The sequence below is a fragment of the Urocampus carinirostris genome, chromosome 3, assembly GCF_059441175.1.
Source record: "Urocampus carinirostris isolate Australia breed hairy pipefish chromosome 3, RoL_Ucar_1.0, whole genome shotgun sequence".
Taxonomy (NCBI): Eukaryota; Metazoa; Chordata; class Actinopteri; order Syngnathiformes; family Syngnathidae; genus Urocampus; species Urocampus carinirostris.
In genome coordinates, this window is record NC_142351.1 from 47,242,339 (window position 1) to 47,259,677 (window position 17,339).

Below are 17,339 nucleotides of genomic sequence, written 5' to 3' on the forward strand. Positions count from 1 at the left end.
CACTGAAACAGTTTTTTTTAATATACGGGATATTGAGTCCCTAACGTTCCTCCGGAGGGCTACTGGACTTTTGATAAACAAATACTTGACAACCTCTTTTGAGCCCGGGCACTTTTTTTTTTTTTACATTAGAAAAAATTCGCGGCACACCACTCACCAAAAATGTTGTAAAATGACACTGAACAGTATGTTTAATTACAATATAATTAATAATACCCCAGTTCTTTACATCACAGACACTTGACAATGACATAATATTTGCAAAAAATGATTCATAAATTTTTATAAAATTTTAAAAAGTGACATTGGATAATTTCTCACGGCACACCTGATGATCTCTCACAGTGGTTGAAAATCACTGGTCTATACGATGTCATAAGTCACTGAAATACGTCATGCCGCTTATCATTGGAAAGTTTACCCTCTTGGGATTCAAGACATACTCATCAGAGAAGCATCACAATCCGTCTGAAACAAGATACCAAAGAACTAAAACGCCGGCGAAACTCAGCAATCACGTCCCCAGGCTATCTTTGACTTATTTGAATGTCCGTGAAAATGGCTTCATTACAATCCATAGAATTCAACCATGTAAATTATTGACTCTAAAACACGCAATAGAGCCGACTGATTAATAGAAATCTGCCGGAGACATTTCTGTTTCATTGGACGTTGCTTCGTTTTGCCACATTATTTCTGTTTACAAATAAACAGACTTGTAGAATTATTCCCAAAATGGGAGTTAGCCCTCCGCTTTCAATTGACACCTTTTCTGCGACGAGGGTCTGTTCATGCTAATTGTATTTATGCACTTAGCACAAAGTCACATTAAACTTGCATCTTCCTTGACACATATATTCCACCTGTCTCACTCTCACCTTTACTCATCGGGGCCCCCTGGCACCTGTTAGAAATAATGAATGAATTAGCCGCAGCATTGCATAAGCCGCAGGGTTGAAAGCTTGTGACAAAAGTCAGGGCCTTTAGTCCGGAATTTACGTTAATTTAATTTGAAGGCGCCTTTCATGACAGTCAAGGTCACCAAAGCGGCTAAAATCTCTCTCTCCCATAATACCCAGGCAAAAAAGAGGGAGTTGAAAAGATGTGCAGATGATGATCTCTGAGAACGTGGGATGGCAGTTATGAAAAAGTCCGAAAGATAAGGAGTGGGTAGGTTTTTTAAGGCAATTAAAGTGTAAATGAGCATTTAATTTAAATAAGGAAACGGACTGGGAGACAATGGAGTTGTTGTGAAACTAAAATAATGTGGTCCATGTAAGTGATGATACGTACAGCGGAGTTCAAAAGAAGCTGGAGTCTTTCTAATGAGGAAGTCAATCAGAAAAGAGTTGCGGTAATCCATGCGGGATGTGACAAGTTGTTGGATAAGGACGGCAGTAATTCGGGGAATAAGGGGCGGGTCGAGAGGATTCATTTTACGGAAATGGAAATATGCATAACGGGTGATGCTGCTAATGTTTGATGGAAAGAAAGTGTACATTCAAACATGTCAAAATGACTCTTTACCTGTGGCGAAGGGAAAACTGATAATCAAGAGGGAGGAAAATGTTTCGAATTTTGGATAATATGGTCTTATAAGGAGCTTGCAGTCAGGGGAGGCAGGTGAAGGGAGGCAGGCTTATTTTTATTCAGTGTTTCTCATGATTTGCCCATTCCTCTCACCTGCGCCCTCTCGTTTAGCCCCAGCTATCCCTTGTTTCCTAATTAGTTCTCCTCCTATTTAAACACGTCATTTTCATTCACTCCTGGTCAGTCAGTCAGCGAACCTCCGCACATGCAAAGGCAAGCACTTTTTGACTCTGGCTCCCGTCTGTCCTATCCTGCTCGTCCGTCCCTGGTTTGCCGATTATCTCTGGTTACCTGACTTGTCCTGAGCTCTGACAACGTTCTATTCTCCCGTCCCGGCTGCCCGACTTGCTTTCGATCCCCGGCTACGCTTCGTTCGAGAGGGCTTCCTGCTCCTCCTGCCCATCGAGTACCGGATCGCTGTTGTTTGTTTCCCCGCACCTGACTTCCTCCAATAAAGCTTCGTGTGAAATGTTACGCACTTGGGTACTGCCTGTTCTGGTTCTGACAGTGTTAAAGTTCTTTTACATTTAAATTCACAAATTTATGATTTTCTTTTCAGAAATCACATAATGTTCACATTGTATTAGGATTAATATTAATACAATCAGTTTATAAATTATTACTGTGTGATTAGCTGCAGATTTGGGAGAATTTTAAATTAACGCTAGCTTTTTTTAAAGATTTGAGTGATGATCTTGGAAATCAAAACTATTTTTGCACGATCCCAGTGATTTATTTTGTTATTTTGAAAGATAATATTTACTAGGTAGCACATTTTTTCAGACCGATGCCAAAATGTCATCAATACTGATAGAATTGTAGCTTAAAATTCCCCTCCCTCTGAAAATTGTATTTTATAAAGCTATATTAGATCCTAACATAATATTTTTCTTAACATTTAATTGATTTGACTGCAATTTGCCATTCCTTTATTTTCAGATACCTTCTTGTTACACAGTACTTAAAAAGGCAGTCATTGTAGGAAGGGACAGCTGGTATTGTTACATTCCTAAAAACTATGATTTTTTTTTCTTATTTTCTGACATGTTATGTTTTAAAATAATCATAGCATTGTATTTGTTTCACACAATGTTCATAGGAAACGTTTTTGTTTGTGTTAGAATGCAGTTATTAGAATGAAAATGTGTTTATTTGCTTTAAATAATTAATTGTTTTTCAAAAGATGAATCCGATTCCAAAATAATAGTTAACTGCAGCCTTAGACTACTAGACTTCTAAGAAAAGACAATGTCGCACATTTCTGGGATTTGAAAAAAAAACAACAACTCTCTTTCGATCGTAATCCACAAAGAAATCGGCGGCTGCCACAGTTCAGCTTCTGCACGGGCTTGTGTACCCCTGCAGGGGGATGAACGCTTCAGCGGGCTCCCGCTCAGAATGTCGTTTGTTATGCAAAGCATCAGTGCACGAGTCGTTGGTAACCTGGCGGCCATGTGGAAAATTCAGTGGCTGTCCGCCATTTCATAAACTTCAATTTACCTAATTTATAGCTCTCACAGTATATCCAATGGGTTTATGTACTATGAAATATGTTGGGTTTAACTACCCTAAGTTTCGAAATACAGAGTGCATCTGGTTAAAAGCTGCATGCGCAAATTTAAGTAGGAAACTATGTCTTTGTGTAAATTGCACAACTTTTAAGCCACATACTTAATCAGGCATGAAAATAAACTGATTAACATCCAAGTCTTACATTTTAAAAAAATATCGTGTACAGAAAAGTAGCACATTGTGTCGCAGTTAAGAAACTCATTGGCAGACTGTGTCAGCAGCCGTCAATCTTAATCAACCAGGAAATCAATCAATAGTGTTTAAATTGGCATTAACAGATACGCAGGAGTGTGATAAACAAAACTTAATGTACTGTACTGGCTAAAATTCAGAAGTCTGTACAATCACAACAGCCTACTGACATCGAGAGCCAAGCGACTGATTTTAAGCTCCCCCATCCCTTGCGCACATGGCAAAGTGATAGTGAGGGGACCAAGTATTGCAGCAGTGGTGCTAGATTATCGGGCATATTTTCTTATCTGCCTGAAAACGAATATGACGTATATCAGGCTCTTATCAGTCCGATAACAATCAATTGTCCATAGTTATCATCGCTCCTCCGTTTGTAACAAGTGTTGACATTTATGATGATTTGTTTATGGAGTAGTAGCATTACTCTCTATGACTAAATCATCCGCGCAAGGGTTGGGACGGTTTAAGATAAGTCACACGGCTCTGCATGTCTACAGATTGTTGTGATTGTATGGGTCTCTGAATTTTTGTTGGTACAGTCGTCTTGTTTTGAGAATGTTTTTGTGCGTAAACGTTACTGCAAATTTATTTATTATTGACAGCTGCTCTAGTTGATTAAGACTGACAGCTTTTGACACTGCTTGCAAACGAGGTTCTTGAATCGCAGCAAACGGTGTTACTTTTATCTACTAGACATTTCCCCCCTTTTTTTTCAATGCGGGGCAGGCACCACAGCTGGGAAGAACTACAGAAAGAATGTTTTAAATCAACGCCGACACCATCGCGGGTAAAAAAAATTATAAGTGATAGAAATGTAGAAATATGTAGTGACTTGTAGTTGGGAATTTACTGTATCATCTTATCTACATCAGTATTTTCTTTATCATCATTCAGTAAGACATGAGGAACGTTTCTCGGCCACCAATGTCATTTAAAAAAGATACATACAGTTTTGACTCACTGGCTTCGCATGTGTGTGATCCTAGTTCTGCTTCGCGAGGAGGTGGCCCAACTTCAGGAAGAGGTGCACCTGCTGCGCCAGATGAAGGATATGTTGAGTAAAGACCTGGAGGAGAGCCAAGGAGGATGTTCGGCCGACGTGCTTTCCGCCACCGAGCTCCGCGTGCAGCTGGCACAGAAGGAGCAAGAGCTGGACCGTGCCAAGGAAGCTTTGCAAGGTCAGAACTATCACAAATAGCTCTTTCAGACACAATAAAGTCAATGGGAGGGATCACAGTAATCTCATTGTCAATGAATTCAAATTTAGAGTTGGGATCTTTTTTTATTCCTTTGAACGGTCAAATCGACAAAGTCAAAGATCTGAATTCTATGTTTATGTTTATTCTATGTTTATTCTATGTGTCGCATTGCACATGAAAACAATTACTGCATGTTGACAACGTTTGCTACAATATATAGCAATTTTTAGTCCAGTGCTTAAAGGAGAATGAATTAGTGCCTGTTGCTTTACTATTTATGCTTTTAACACCATAAAGGAAAGCAGCGACTTATTTTTATGTTGGCATGAAGATAACAAGACATTATACATAGGTAGGGCTGCGCATCAATAACCGTTTCGAATTTGAAAGTGGTTCCCCAGTTAACCGATTCGAACGAACAAACCCAAATGCAGGGTTAGGTGACGTTGTTGATCTCCAGATCATCTTTAGTTTAACTTTTTAATATAAAAAAAAAAATCAGTGAATTCATTTTTCAATGTTTTCAATTTTTTAATAAAAGATAATTTATCTTTATGTTGAATCAAAATGAATGTCGTTGAATCTTACTTAAAATTGAATTAAACTTCATGTGAAAAAAACCTAACATTTGGTCAACTAACCTACACCTGGGAATTATTTTTAATAAATATTTAGAAGTGTATATTCATTTGTATGTTTTAAGCCGCATTAATACTGATCAATTGAGATGTTTATAAGATTTGATCTCAAGGCAGCAAAATGCTTTTTTTAAAAAAAAATGATCAACACTTGTAACGACTGTATTTTCTGGCATGGTATGGGCCAGAAAAACTACATTACCATTAATACAGTATATGTTCTCTACATTGGTAATTTAAACGGGTACGGTACTTTTTAAGAAAACAGAGATTGAAGTGGAAACATTTCATTTGACCTTGTTCCTCAAATATTCTATAAAATATAATCAACACATACATGCAATAATGTCACCATTGTTTGTTGCTGTCCAGCCAACTATAGGGAATGTTAAAAGTACGTCTTGACATTTCTTTTGAGTACAAAATGGCCTTTTTTTCACTGAGTTTGTTTTTGTCTTTTGGAATCGTGTGGAATGCTTTATTTCGTATGCCTTTTTTGCAATTGTGTACCTTAGGATATATTGTGACTTATATTATATTTTCACTGGCAAAGAGTATTTTAAACAGACTAAGAGTGAACCCCCTAGCATGTAGTTACAGTAAATTCCTGGTAATAAACAGGAATTTAAGCCTGCTTACAAGGTCCGAAAATGTCAGGAGAGAGGAGCGGGGGGATTGTGCTACACTGCTTAACAATGCCATGGGAATGAAGACGACAGGAAATTGTCAGTTATTCCGTCCGTTGGGGTAAGCTGAATAAAGCAATGCCAATTAACTTTATATTGTTTGAGAAGGAAAAATATTGCATTAACGAGTGAAGACACGAGAATATTTATTGAACAAAGTATTTTTTTTATGATTATGAATGCATACACTTTTAAAACCTCTGCTTTATTATTACACCAAAATATACATTTTCAGTGTTCACACAGAAATGAGATGTAGCCTTGGCTTTTCTGCCAAACCAAGTCTCTTGATCATTTGCCTCCTTCTTTATGCAAAAATCTGCCCCAAAAAAACGTAAATTCATACTCTTTTATTCCGACACCAATCGCACCCTGATTATTAGCTGGCATACAAGAATAACGGGGAATCTTCCTCAACTCAACTGACTATATAGATTAACTTTTTCAGTAACAGATGTTTCTCTTAAATGGGAAATGCCGGTGCCAGACAATTTCTGCCATTTTGATTCATTTTTAAAGTCCTACAGAAAATGTTGTACTGTACCTTTATAGGCATAGAAAGCTTGAACATTTATTTCATTAAAAAGAAAATATTCTAGTTTTTACCATTGTTTAGAAACAACAGTTTAACATTGCTAGGTTTTAGAAATATTTTTTTCCAAGAAAGCTTCTGAGAGAAACGGCTCTTTATGAAAGGATGTATTTCAGTCAGAACTTTTAATTTTTATACTTAAAATATCTAAACAATGCTCTACATTAAGACAGGGGCACTTTGCTTGCAAAATGAAATTTTATTGCAAGACCAGTGAACTTATGCATGAACAATGCATCAATTTTGCAAGAATTTTTCAGCTTTCGAGGTTGCCGGTGAAGTGATCACATGATTTGGGTCATCATGACGATTGCAAGCATGCACTAAACATCAAACCTATACCTCCCAAAGTTTACAAAGGCACCTTTAGTCATTTAAAAAAAAAAAAAGAATAAAACTTTGAAGCATTACCAGTCTGTATTTAAATATTTAGTTTTGTCACCACACATACTTTACTATACAGTTTGATACCATGGACACGGGAACACAACTCGGCACAAACTGTTGACGAATATCTGATCAAAGCCACTCCTGCCCTCAAGTAGTGATTTGTCATACTGATAAAATTCTCAGATGCTTGATACTTACGAAAGAGATGGGTCAAAGCCTTTACAAAAGTTTAAAAAACAAAAACATATTTTTACGTTTTGTCACTCAGGAACAATGCATCTAAAAACGTATTCATACCTTATGGCACTGAATGAGTGAAATGACATATAATAGTATTTTTGTGTTTCCTGATTGAAAGTAATTTCCAAATTCTAAAAAATGCAATGTGTAACAAAATAGTACATAGTTTTTGCATAAAATCAAGATAAATATTTCATACGTATTTTGCAATTATTTTCTGAGATAATGTATTTTGAAGACAGCCTGTCTCATCTTTAACTTCCTGAGCTATGATGTAATTCGAGTAACACCGCGACACTAACAAGCCAGTCACTGTATTGGTTAACGTGTAATTTACCGTCTTTTCATGACTATAAGGCACACATAAGAGTCTCCGATTTTCTTTAATTTGTGCGGCGCGCCCTATAGTGCGGTGCACCATTTGTGTCATGCAAGGCAGCGGACGTAGCTGAATGTAGATGAGGCTGCTTGAGGGTGTTGTCGGCGGCACTGTTAAAAGCGTGAAGCGCAGGCGTGTATATAAGGCTAATTTTACACTTACACGCTTAAAGCTCAATTCCCGTTTTGGGGTGAAATACGATGTTTTTTTTTAGATCATTCATATTTCCTACTAAATGTGACTCGTATGCGATTTCATGTGACTTTTAAGCATCACCTGTGTGGACGCCACAACTTTGACGCATGTGTAGACAAGAACACATGACGTCACACGCAATGCAACAGAGGTTCAGAGGTAACGAGTGTTAAGCCAAGTTTTGGTATTTCTTGTGGAGAATGCTTGGGTGTTGCATTGCCCGTGGATGCAATAATGGTACAACAGAAAGCGAGCAGCAAAAAAGGGGCTAACGGGCAAAAAAAAATAAAAATAAAATACAAGCGAGCGAACGGGGGCTGACCGAGATCGATCAACGAAAGTTGGCCGCCGCCTTGGTGGAAACACGTGATGTTGGCCGACCAAAAACAAGCAGTGAGCTGCCTGGTTTACCGGGAACCCACAAGGAAAAATGGCTACACCGACAAACGTGAACCCAGCCAGGAATAAACCAATCGACATGAGAGGCTGTCCGGTTAGCTGGCTGCTAACAGGCTAACCGGGAGCAAACAAAACAGGGGGCCTTTGGCAGCCTTGATGCTAGCAGGGGGCTAGCAGGATACTGCTATACCCACCGCGGCACATGGAGTGACAAACAGAAACAAAAATCCGCAATTGCATACCTAAAAAGAGGCAAAGGCAAACAAGTACGTACACTGTAATGGCGGCAGGTAAACTTACCCCTCGAAGCGTTTGCAGGTCGACTCACCCAACTCGAACAAAACAGTCACAAGTCCCCCAGAGACAGGGTAAGCAATGTTTCAATTCATTTGCAATCTCTGTTCACTACGAGCACCGTCTGTTACAAAGCTGGCTCGTATGTTGTATTAAGGGGATTCACCATTTTGAAAGTAAAGTGTTCCTTCAGTAACATCACAGCTCTAGGGGAAAAGAGCTATGTCGGTCAACTTTCAGACTGAATTTCTCGTATTTTTGGTGTGTAGAATATTTTGCAACATATCTACATAATTGTGGGGAAGAGCACTACATGTTCTGAGCCTAATTGAAATAAATTAATATTTTTGAATACCTTTAAGAAGATGCTGAGAGAAGGTAAAGTGTGTTTCCTACAGCTCATATTGTGACAGGTAGTGAGGATGTGTTTTACCTTAAAATGTTTCATGAGCCGCCATTTGGGATCAAAAGCCTAACTCACACATGCACTTTTAGACTCTTCCTAATTGATGTAATTTTTATCTGTTTTTGTATTTCTTGGCATCATCTTTAATTGGAACTTCACGCAAAACTGGGGTCGGATTGTGTTGATGGGATTTTGTCGATCAACATGAGATTTAACTCTAATTAATGTAAATAACTGCTTTTGCATTCAGTCATAATATTGCTGCGTTTCTGTGTTTTTTGCAAATTTGCTCTGTGTACATGGTGTATTGCTTATGTCTTATGTCAAAAAGATACTGGAAGAAAAGTGAAAGTAAATGAAACGCTTCTTGAACGTAGCTGACTCCAGCCAATCTATGTTGGGGTTCAAACAGACTGATGTGGCTCGCTAAGTACGTGTTTTCCGAATAAAACTTGGGCAGGTAATTCTAGGTAATTAGCTCTGAAGTGTCAACGTCTAAATTAGAGCCAAATTCTGGATAGCAGCTACCATAAATGTGGGTGCATGATGAAACACAAAGTTTTGTTCGTAAAAGCCTGTAAGAGTTTTTATTTTGACACCTTCCATGTCTTTCCTTCTTGTGTGCGAATTTAAAAGATTAGGGGCCTCATTGTGCTCTGACTTATCCCAAGTGAAAGCCAGTCCTACAGCGCTCGACTTACTTTTTAAGTGACATAATTACACCATCCTTCTTATTTGTTTGTTTTAGCCGAAAAATTATCTGTGTTCATCCATACTTACAATCATATATCTACAGTCGTGAGATCGAACCTAAGAACCTAAGATTCTACCATTTGGCACTATTAGACATCTAGGTCTACCTAACTTAACTTCAAAAAAGATGGTACAAAGAAGCAATGCGTTACGTCTTTTATTACACCTTTTTAAAAAAAGTTTGATCATCCAAAATCAGTCAACGTGGGAGTCATGCGAGGTTAAAGCTGTTTCGTCAACAGGAAAATGGAGAGCTAAGCCTTTATCAACTCTCGCAAGTGTCCATAATTCCTGTTTGGCACCCACTGACTTACAGTGCTGTTTATCTCTTCCTGTGTGGGCAGTCAAAGCTTTTGGGGAGCAAAGAACTAATGAAAGCAGCCAGCATAAGAAAGCTCCTAACACATTGGAGTACTGAGTACTTCCTTTAGTTTTGGATGTGGGACATAAAGGCTACCTTTAGGAAGAGATTGTGGAAATGAGAACGTTTCAATAACGATGTTTTAAAACCTCGGTCACTTTGATAAACCTTGTAGAACTCGTGTCATGTTGCGATGATTATTTTAGCACTAGGAACTAGAACGCCAGTGCATATTGAGGTCACAATTTCATTTAGTAGGACGAGGTGAGTATGAATCTGGCATGTCTGCTGTGTAAATGGGATTGTCATTGTGTCCAATTTCCTTAAACAACATCACATTTCACCATTGAGTGGTTTAATGACGGGTTCCCCTGCTAACTCCCCCAAATAACTAATTTTGATCGTCTTTGGGCTGATTGTCCTGCTGCTGGATGAAAGATCACAATTTAAGAAGTTGTTTATAATAGGAGAGCCTATATATGTGTATATATATATATATATATATATATATATATATATATATATATATATATATATATATATATATATATATATATATATATATATATATATATATATATATATATATATATACGCACACACACAGTCGTAAAAGTTTGGGCACCCCTAACAATTTTTAAGATTTTCATTTATAAATTATTGGTTGTTCGGATCATTAATTTCAGTTAAATGTATCATACAGCAGACAAACACAGTGATATCTGAGAAGTGAAATGAGGTTCATAAGATTTACAGAAAGTGTGCAATAATTACTCAAACAAAAGTAGGCAGGTGCATAAATCTGGGCACCCTTGTTGTTTTATGGATTTGAATACCTTTAGCACTAATTATTGGAACACAAAATTTGTTTGGTAAGCTCATTGACCCTTGGCCTACTGACACAGGTGAAGCCAATCATGAGAAAGGGTATTTAGGGCGGCAGTTGCAAGTTGTTCTCCTCTTTGCATCTTCTCTGGAGAGTGGCAACTTGGGAGCTTCAGAACAACTGTCAAATGACCTGAAAAGATTGTCCAACATCATGGTTTAGGGGAAGGATACAAAAAGCTAGCTCAGAGATTTCATCTGTCAATTTCCACTGTGAGGATCGTATTGAGGAAATGGAAGCCCACAGGCACAGTTCTAGTTAAGGCCGAAATGGAAGTCCACAGGCACAGTTCTAGTTAAGGCTCGGAGTGTCAGGTCAAGAAAAATCTCAGACAAGCAGGGGCCAAGGATGGTGAAAACACTCAAACTCAACCCACAGACCAGGTCGGAAGACCTACAACATGATCTTGCTGCAGACGTTGTCACTGCGCATCATTCAACTATTCAGCACACTTTGCATAAGGAAATGCTGTATGGGAGAGTAATGCGACAGAAGCGTACTCTGTGCACATGCCACAAACAGAGTCGCTTGAGGTATGCTAAACCACATTTGGACAAGCCAGGAATAAAATTGAGTTATTTGTACATAACAAGGAGCATAGCATGGTGGAAGAAGAACACAGCATTCCAAGACAAACACTTGCTACCCACAGTAACATTTGGTGGTGGTTCCATCATGCTGTGGGGCTGTGTGGCCAACGGAGGTACTGGCAATCTTGTTAAAGTTGAAGGTCGCATGAATTGCAGTCAGTATCAGCAGATTCTTGCGGACAAGGTTCTACAATCTGTGACAAAGCTGAAGTTGCAACGGGCCTGGATACTTCAACAAGACAACGACCCCAAACACTGCTAAAATTCTACTAAGGCATTCTTGCAGAGGAACAAGTACAATGTTCTGGAGTGGCCATCTCAGTCCCAAGACCGGAATATTATTGAAAATCTTTGGTGTCATTTCAAGCGGGCTATCCATGCTCGGAAACCATCAAACCTGACAGAAGTGGAGATGTTTTGTAAAGAAGAATGGTCAAAAATAACTTCAACCAGAATCCAGACCCTCATTGGAAGCCATAGGAAACGTTTAGGGGCTGTTATTTCTGCCAAAGGAGAATCTACTAAATATTGATGTACTTTTTCTGTTGGGGCGCCCACATTTATGCACCTTTTGTCCAAGCAATTATTGCAAACTTTCTGTAACTCCTATGAACTTCATTTCACTTCACAGATATCACTCTGTCTCCTATTTGATATATTTAACTGATATTGCTGATCCGAACAACCAATAATTTATAAAAGGAAATCTTGAAAATGATCAGGGGTGCCCAAACCTTTGCATATGACTGTATGTATAAAATATACTGTATATAGGTAGGAATTAAAAGGAAAACTGAAGAGTGCATTTGTGCAGTGGAGGAAATGTGTTTTTTTTTTTACTGGAATTAGAGCACAAAAGGCAGAAAACAGGAAGAGGGAAAAAAGTGATGCGTTGCTACAGTAACCTATTAGAAAGCTTATGCTGAAAGAGAACAAACGTCAAGCTATTTTTTCCAAATAACCCCCTCCAAAAGAAACCTTACTGTTCTCTTATTTTGTTAGAAAGTGAAGCATGATGTCCTTGTACACTATTCCAACAGATGCGCTGTTTTCCCTAGAAGCGGCTTTTGAAACGTCAAAGAAAGAAAGTAGCACAGATAGGGAAACAGATGTGATCTTTGAAAATAGTTGACAGTCGCGGTGTTCGTGCACAGATAATAGCCAAATGATGAAGACAAAGATGAACACGTCAAGTTCAATAGAAACTGTTGGCAAACGTCAGAAAAAAATGACAAAAAAGGTGTCAAATAGAAAATGCAAAACGCTGACAACAAAAGGAGAAAAATCATCACTCTTGCCTTACAGGCTCTGTGAATAAACACGCTGTTTATCATCTGGTGTGGGCCACGGAAGCAACATTTGATAGTGAGGATGAACAACAGACAGCAAGCGGGAATCCAAAAACGACTGTTTGTGTGATTCATAACCTTCCATTGCCTTCATATATGGTCTCCATGGCATTTACTCACTTGCTCGAAAGCATCCTATACATGCAAATGGGCACACAGGCAAGCATGCATCAGGGGCAGGAAGTGTTGAATCAACATTAATATGCTCCTGCATTTAAATCAACGTGCAATATGTGAGAAACAATCTAGGTCTTCTGAGTCTCAGTGAAAATTCTTAAATTGAGTTTCAATTTTTTGATATTTTTAAGACAAAAATCAAAAAAAAAGAATTGTACAGTAATGCCTCTGTTATCGCGGTCAATCAGGCCAAGAACCACCCGCAAAAAATAAAATCCACAAATTAGAGACGCCCCTTCATAAAAGCCCCCATGTGTCAAAACTTAGCTCGAGATGATGTCATTACTGACTGGGAGTATACGACTGTAACACAATAACAACTTTAGATCTAAGAATGAAGACAGAACACAGAATTGAAGTTGACTTGTCTTTATTGTCCATCCATCCATCCATTATTGCACCGCTTATCCTCAGTAGGGTCGCAGGGGTGCTGGGGCCCATCCCAGCTATCTCTGGTCAGTGGGCAGGGGATAACCTGAACTGGTTGCCAGCCAGTCGCAGGGCACACAGAGACAGGCAATTCACTTGCTAGGGACAATTTGGACCGGCCAATTAACCCAACATGCATGTTTTTGGAATGTGGGAGCGCCCGAAGGAAAGCCACGCAATCACAGGGAGAACATGTAAATTCCACACAGGAGGTTCGATCTCACGACCTCAGAACTGTGCTGCACACGCGCTAACCACTGCCCCAACATGCTGCGGTTTTTATTGTCATTATGCAAAAGTACAACAAACTTGGAGGGCTTTTCCTTTCAGTCTAGGTAAGCGATCTAGAGAGCTCTAATTAGACAGAGAGCAGACTTTTTTGCATTAAACCCCTCTCTTGTTTAGCATGCTTTGTGAGTGTGACTTGTTTGCCGTGTCATTGCTTTTCATAACTAGTGTATTTATGATTTATGTTATGATCGATTGTTAATGTTTGATCAATAATGGTTGATTTATTTACAAGGGCACATATTCATCCTAGAGCAAGCGTCTTGATTTTTCTCTAAAAATGCACCACATCGATGTATTTCAATTTAAAATGTACAACATTTTCTCACGGGTGGGGGGTGTCCCAGAACCCCCCTTGACTGTCCACCCACCGGGGTCTCACAATACTATGAGAAACATTGGCCCGAATTGTCATGGTTGCCATGGCGCCCAATTGGCCGCGCTCGTGTGTGTCACGGTTGCCATGGTGCCCAATTGGCCCCACCCGTGTGGCGCCAGCTGTGGCTCGTTGAGAGATTGGCTTTCTGTCTATATTAAGCTCAGCGCTCTTTTGCTTCCTTTGTCAGCCCGTCAAACAAACTTCTGCCCCACCAGACGAGGGTTCTGACTCGGTCCTGTTTTCCTGTTGAATTTCAGTCCGGTATTGTTCCCCTTTATTTTTGTCCCGTTTAATTTAAGTTTTATTTCCGTCTGTTTTTTCCCGTTTGTTATTTTATACAGTATTTTTTCCTGTCTAGTTTCTCCTGTTTATTTTCGATATCCTGATTTGTTATCCATCTTGTCTGTCCCGTCCTGTCCGGTATCGACCCCATCCGTCCAGTATCAACTCGGGCAATTGGAATCAATCTCGTCGGTCTTTGGCTTCCTGTCTTTCCCTGCCAGACCGGTTGCCTAACGTGCATGACTCCCCATTTCCTGTAAAAAAAAGGCTCGCGTGAGAACGTCATGCGATTGGGTCCTGATCCGGTTCTGGTTCTTGACATGAATTGCTTATCATTTCTGCTAGCAATAAACATTTTGTAGATATTGTTCGTTAAAAGAAATATGTTATTGTAAAAACACAAACATGGCTTTACAAACTGTAACAATGTTTCTTTAAACTTATAGTAAACGTGTCTCTTAAATAAAGTGCATTTATGCTCTTTTTGTTGTTATTATACAGATAACGTTCACATATTTTTTGCAAAAATATTGCTTCAATAATTATTCTGCTTTCCTTTAAGACACTATTACCTTCAAGCCTCGAGGCTACACCAAATAAATAAGAAATTGCCTTCATAATTTTTAGTATTTACGGTGGAAAGGCTCCTTTGAAATGTAATTAATATTAGTGTCATTTGATTAGTTTTTTGAAAGTCCTTCCATCATAAAATTACCCTGCAGACATGTTCATGGGGGGTAGAGATTGTGGATTTTCCATGGTAGACTTTCCCCCACCCTAGAATTCATAACCTAGCTCAATCCAGGACAAAATTTAATTTTATTTCACTTCAAAACATCAAATTTAAGATAGCGATAAATCAGACTTTGTTATAACACTACTGACTGCACAAATTCCCAAATTGCAAGAGCCAGTTAAGTGCTGCTCAAAAAATGATACGAAATTGCAAAGTAACAGGCCTATTCATTTATCAGATTCAAAAACAATTGTTGTGTGAACATGGACAAAATCAATTTTCACCAACACTTAGATACTTGAAAAGCTACTGTGTGAAAACTGCACATAATGTTCCTAAGCGATTGCGTGTGAAAATAATAATAAGCATAGGAATTTATTTCGGATAGAACAGAGGTGCTCCAAAGAATTTGTTGTGTTAAACGAAGGGTCGGCAAGCCAAAATGTTGAAAGAGCCATGTAGGACCAAAAATAAAATGCATTGACCCGCAAAATATAAAAGCTTCACCCAAAGTGTGTGAAGGAGCGTTTCCGCAGGTCCTTCCTTCCTGCAGCCGTCTCACTATATGGGCCCGGTCACACAGCCGTTTGCGTCTGTATCGTGGCTGAATCACGGCCAGAAATTTCTGCCTGTGAAGCGGACGCTATTGGACGCTTTGAGATCGCCATACAGACAAGATACAGCAGTGCTTTACACGCGGTCGGAAATTCACGTGCGGTTGGCAGCGCGAAAAAGTTTTGCGCTGCTCAAAACTTTAGGGCCCGGTCACACAGCCTTTCACGGGCGTATCGAGGCTGAATCACGGCCAGAAATTTCTGCCCGTGAAGCTGACGCTGTTGGACGCTTTGAGATCGCCCTATAGACGAGATACAGCAGTGCTTTACTCGCGGTCGGAAATTCACACGCGGTTGGCCGCGCGAAAAAGTTTTGCGCTGCTCAAAACTATAGACCACGTGTTAACCGCGAGCGGCACACGTGGTACACACGAGGTAATGACGCAGAAATGACGCGCTATGGCCGCGGCCAGGGCGTGGTTACACGTGGGTAGGACGCGAAATTTCAGCGGGTAATCGTGGGTGGAGCACGGTCATAGCATGTTCTGCGCCTGTATCGCGGTGTTATTACGTGAAATTAGCGTGTTACGCGTGTGACGGTCAAACGCCTTTCTCCGCGTATATACAGCGCGATTTGCCGAGCGCACGTCAGTTGTGCTCGAGACGTCAAGGGGTGAACATGGATCCCCGTCACCGTAGTGACCTCGTCTAAATCCATTTTTATGTCTTGACATTTCTTTTCATTTCATAACAAGATAATAAAATAAAAATGAAAAACTATTACAATAATAACATATTGGCTTCTTCGGTGCCATAGCTTGAAATCTTGATCTTCACGGGACTGTGTCTTGAGCGGTTATGATTTCTACAGCCCGGTGTTATGCAGAGAAATGCATCCCTGCCGAGATTTGCATCCCCTCGCTACTACAACCACTTTTACCTCGTTTTATCTCACTTTTAGGGAATGTAATGGCGAACATATAACCAAATCCACTTCGTCTTGCATTTGTTGGGAATGTAATACCACATAAACCATTCCGTCTTTGTTTTTGTTGTGAACGTAATCGAACGGTAATGCACACGTATATAAATCACTTTTGAGAACTGTTATGCACTCTACCGTAAAGCTTATTATGCAGAAATAAGCTTTATGGTAGAGTGCATAACAGTTTCAATACGAGCGATTTGAATAGAAAAAGGCAAAATAAACATGTTACCTGCTCAAAAGTGATTTGTATACGGCGTGCATTACCGTTCGATTACATTCACAACAAATACAAAGACGGAATGGTTTAAGTTGTATTACATTCCCAACAAATGCAAGACGAAGTGGATTTATATGTTCGCCATTAAATTCCCTAAAAGTGATATAAAAGTTAGATAAAACGAGGTAAAAGTGGTTGTAGTAGCGAGGGGACGCAAATCTCGGCAAAGATGCATTTCTCGGCATAACGCCGGCTCGGCAGCTTTTATACCCGTGGTCCACAAGAGAAAATGACGCTGAAATGACGCGATGAGGAAGCGAAACAGTCGCCGGCGTCTGTTTTGCCGGCATACCACCGATGAACAGCGGGTTGGCCAATTTTGCGCATTTTCCATCGCGGGCAACCACGGGCAAAAAAAAACGCAAAATTTTACCCGCGATACAGACGCAAACGGCTGTGTGACCGGGCCCTATAATAAGCAGTGCTCCTCATAGACTGCACACCCTCCATGACTTTGCATATTTGCACATTACTGGCCACTTTACTTCAACTATTTTACACACCTGCCATTGGAAATG

At 39.6% G+C, this 17,339-nt stretch overlaps 1 protein-coding gene across 3 annotated transcripts in view; it reads left to right on the forward strand.

The window, feature by feature from the left end:
• Positions 1 to 17,339, forward strand: part of kazna (kazrin, periplakin interacting protein a) — a 230,353-nt gene that overhangs the window by 190,729 nt on the left and 22,285 nt on the right. For all 3 annotated transcript variants that reach the window (XM_088332102.1, XM_088332101.1, XM_088332103.1), the window contains exon 7: positions 4,341 to 4,532. In XM_088332102.1, coding sequence (XP_088188228.1) covers positions 4,341 to 4,532 — 192 coding nt within the window. The remainder of the gene's footprint in view (positions 1 to 4,340; positions 4,533 to 17,339) is intronic.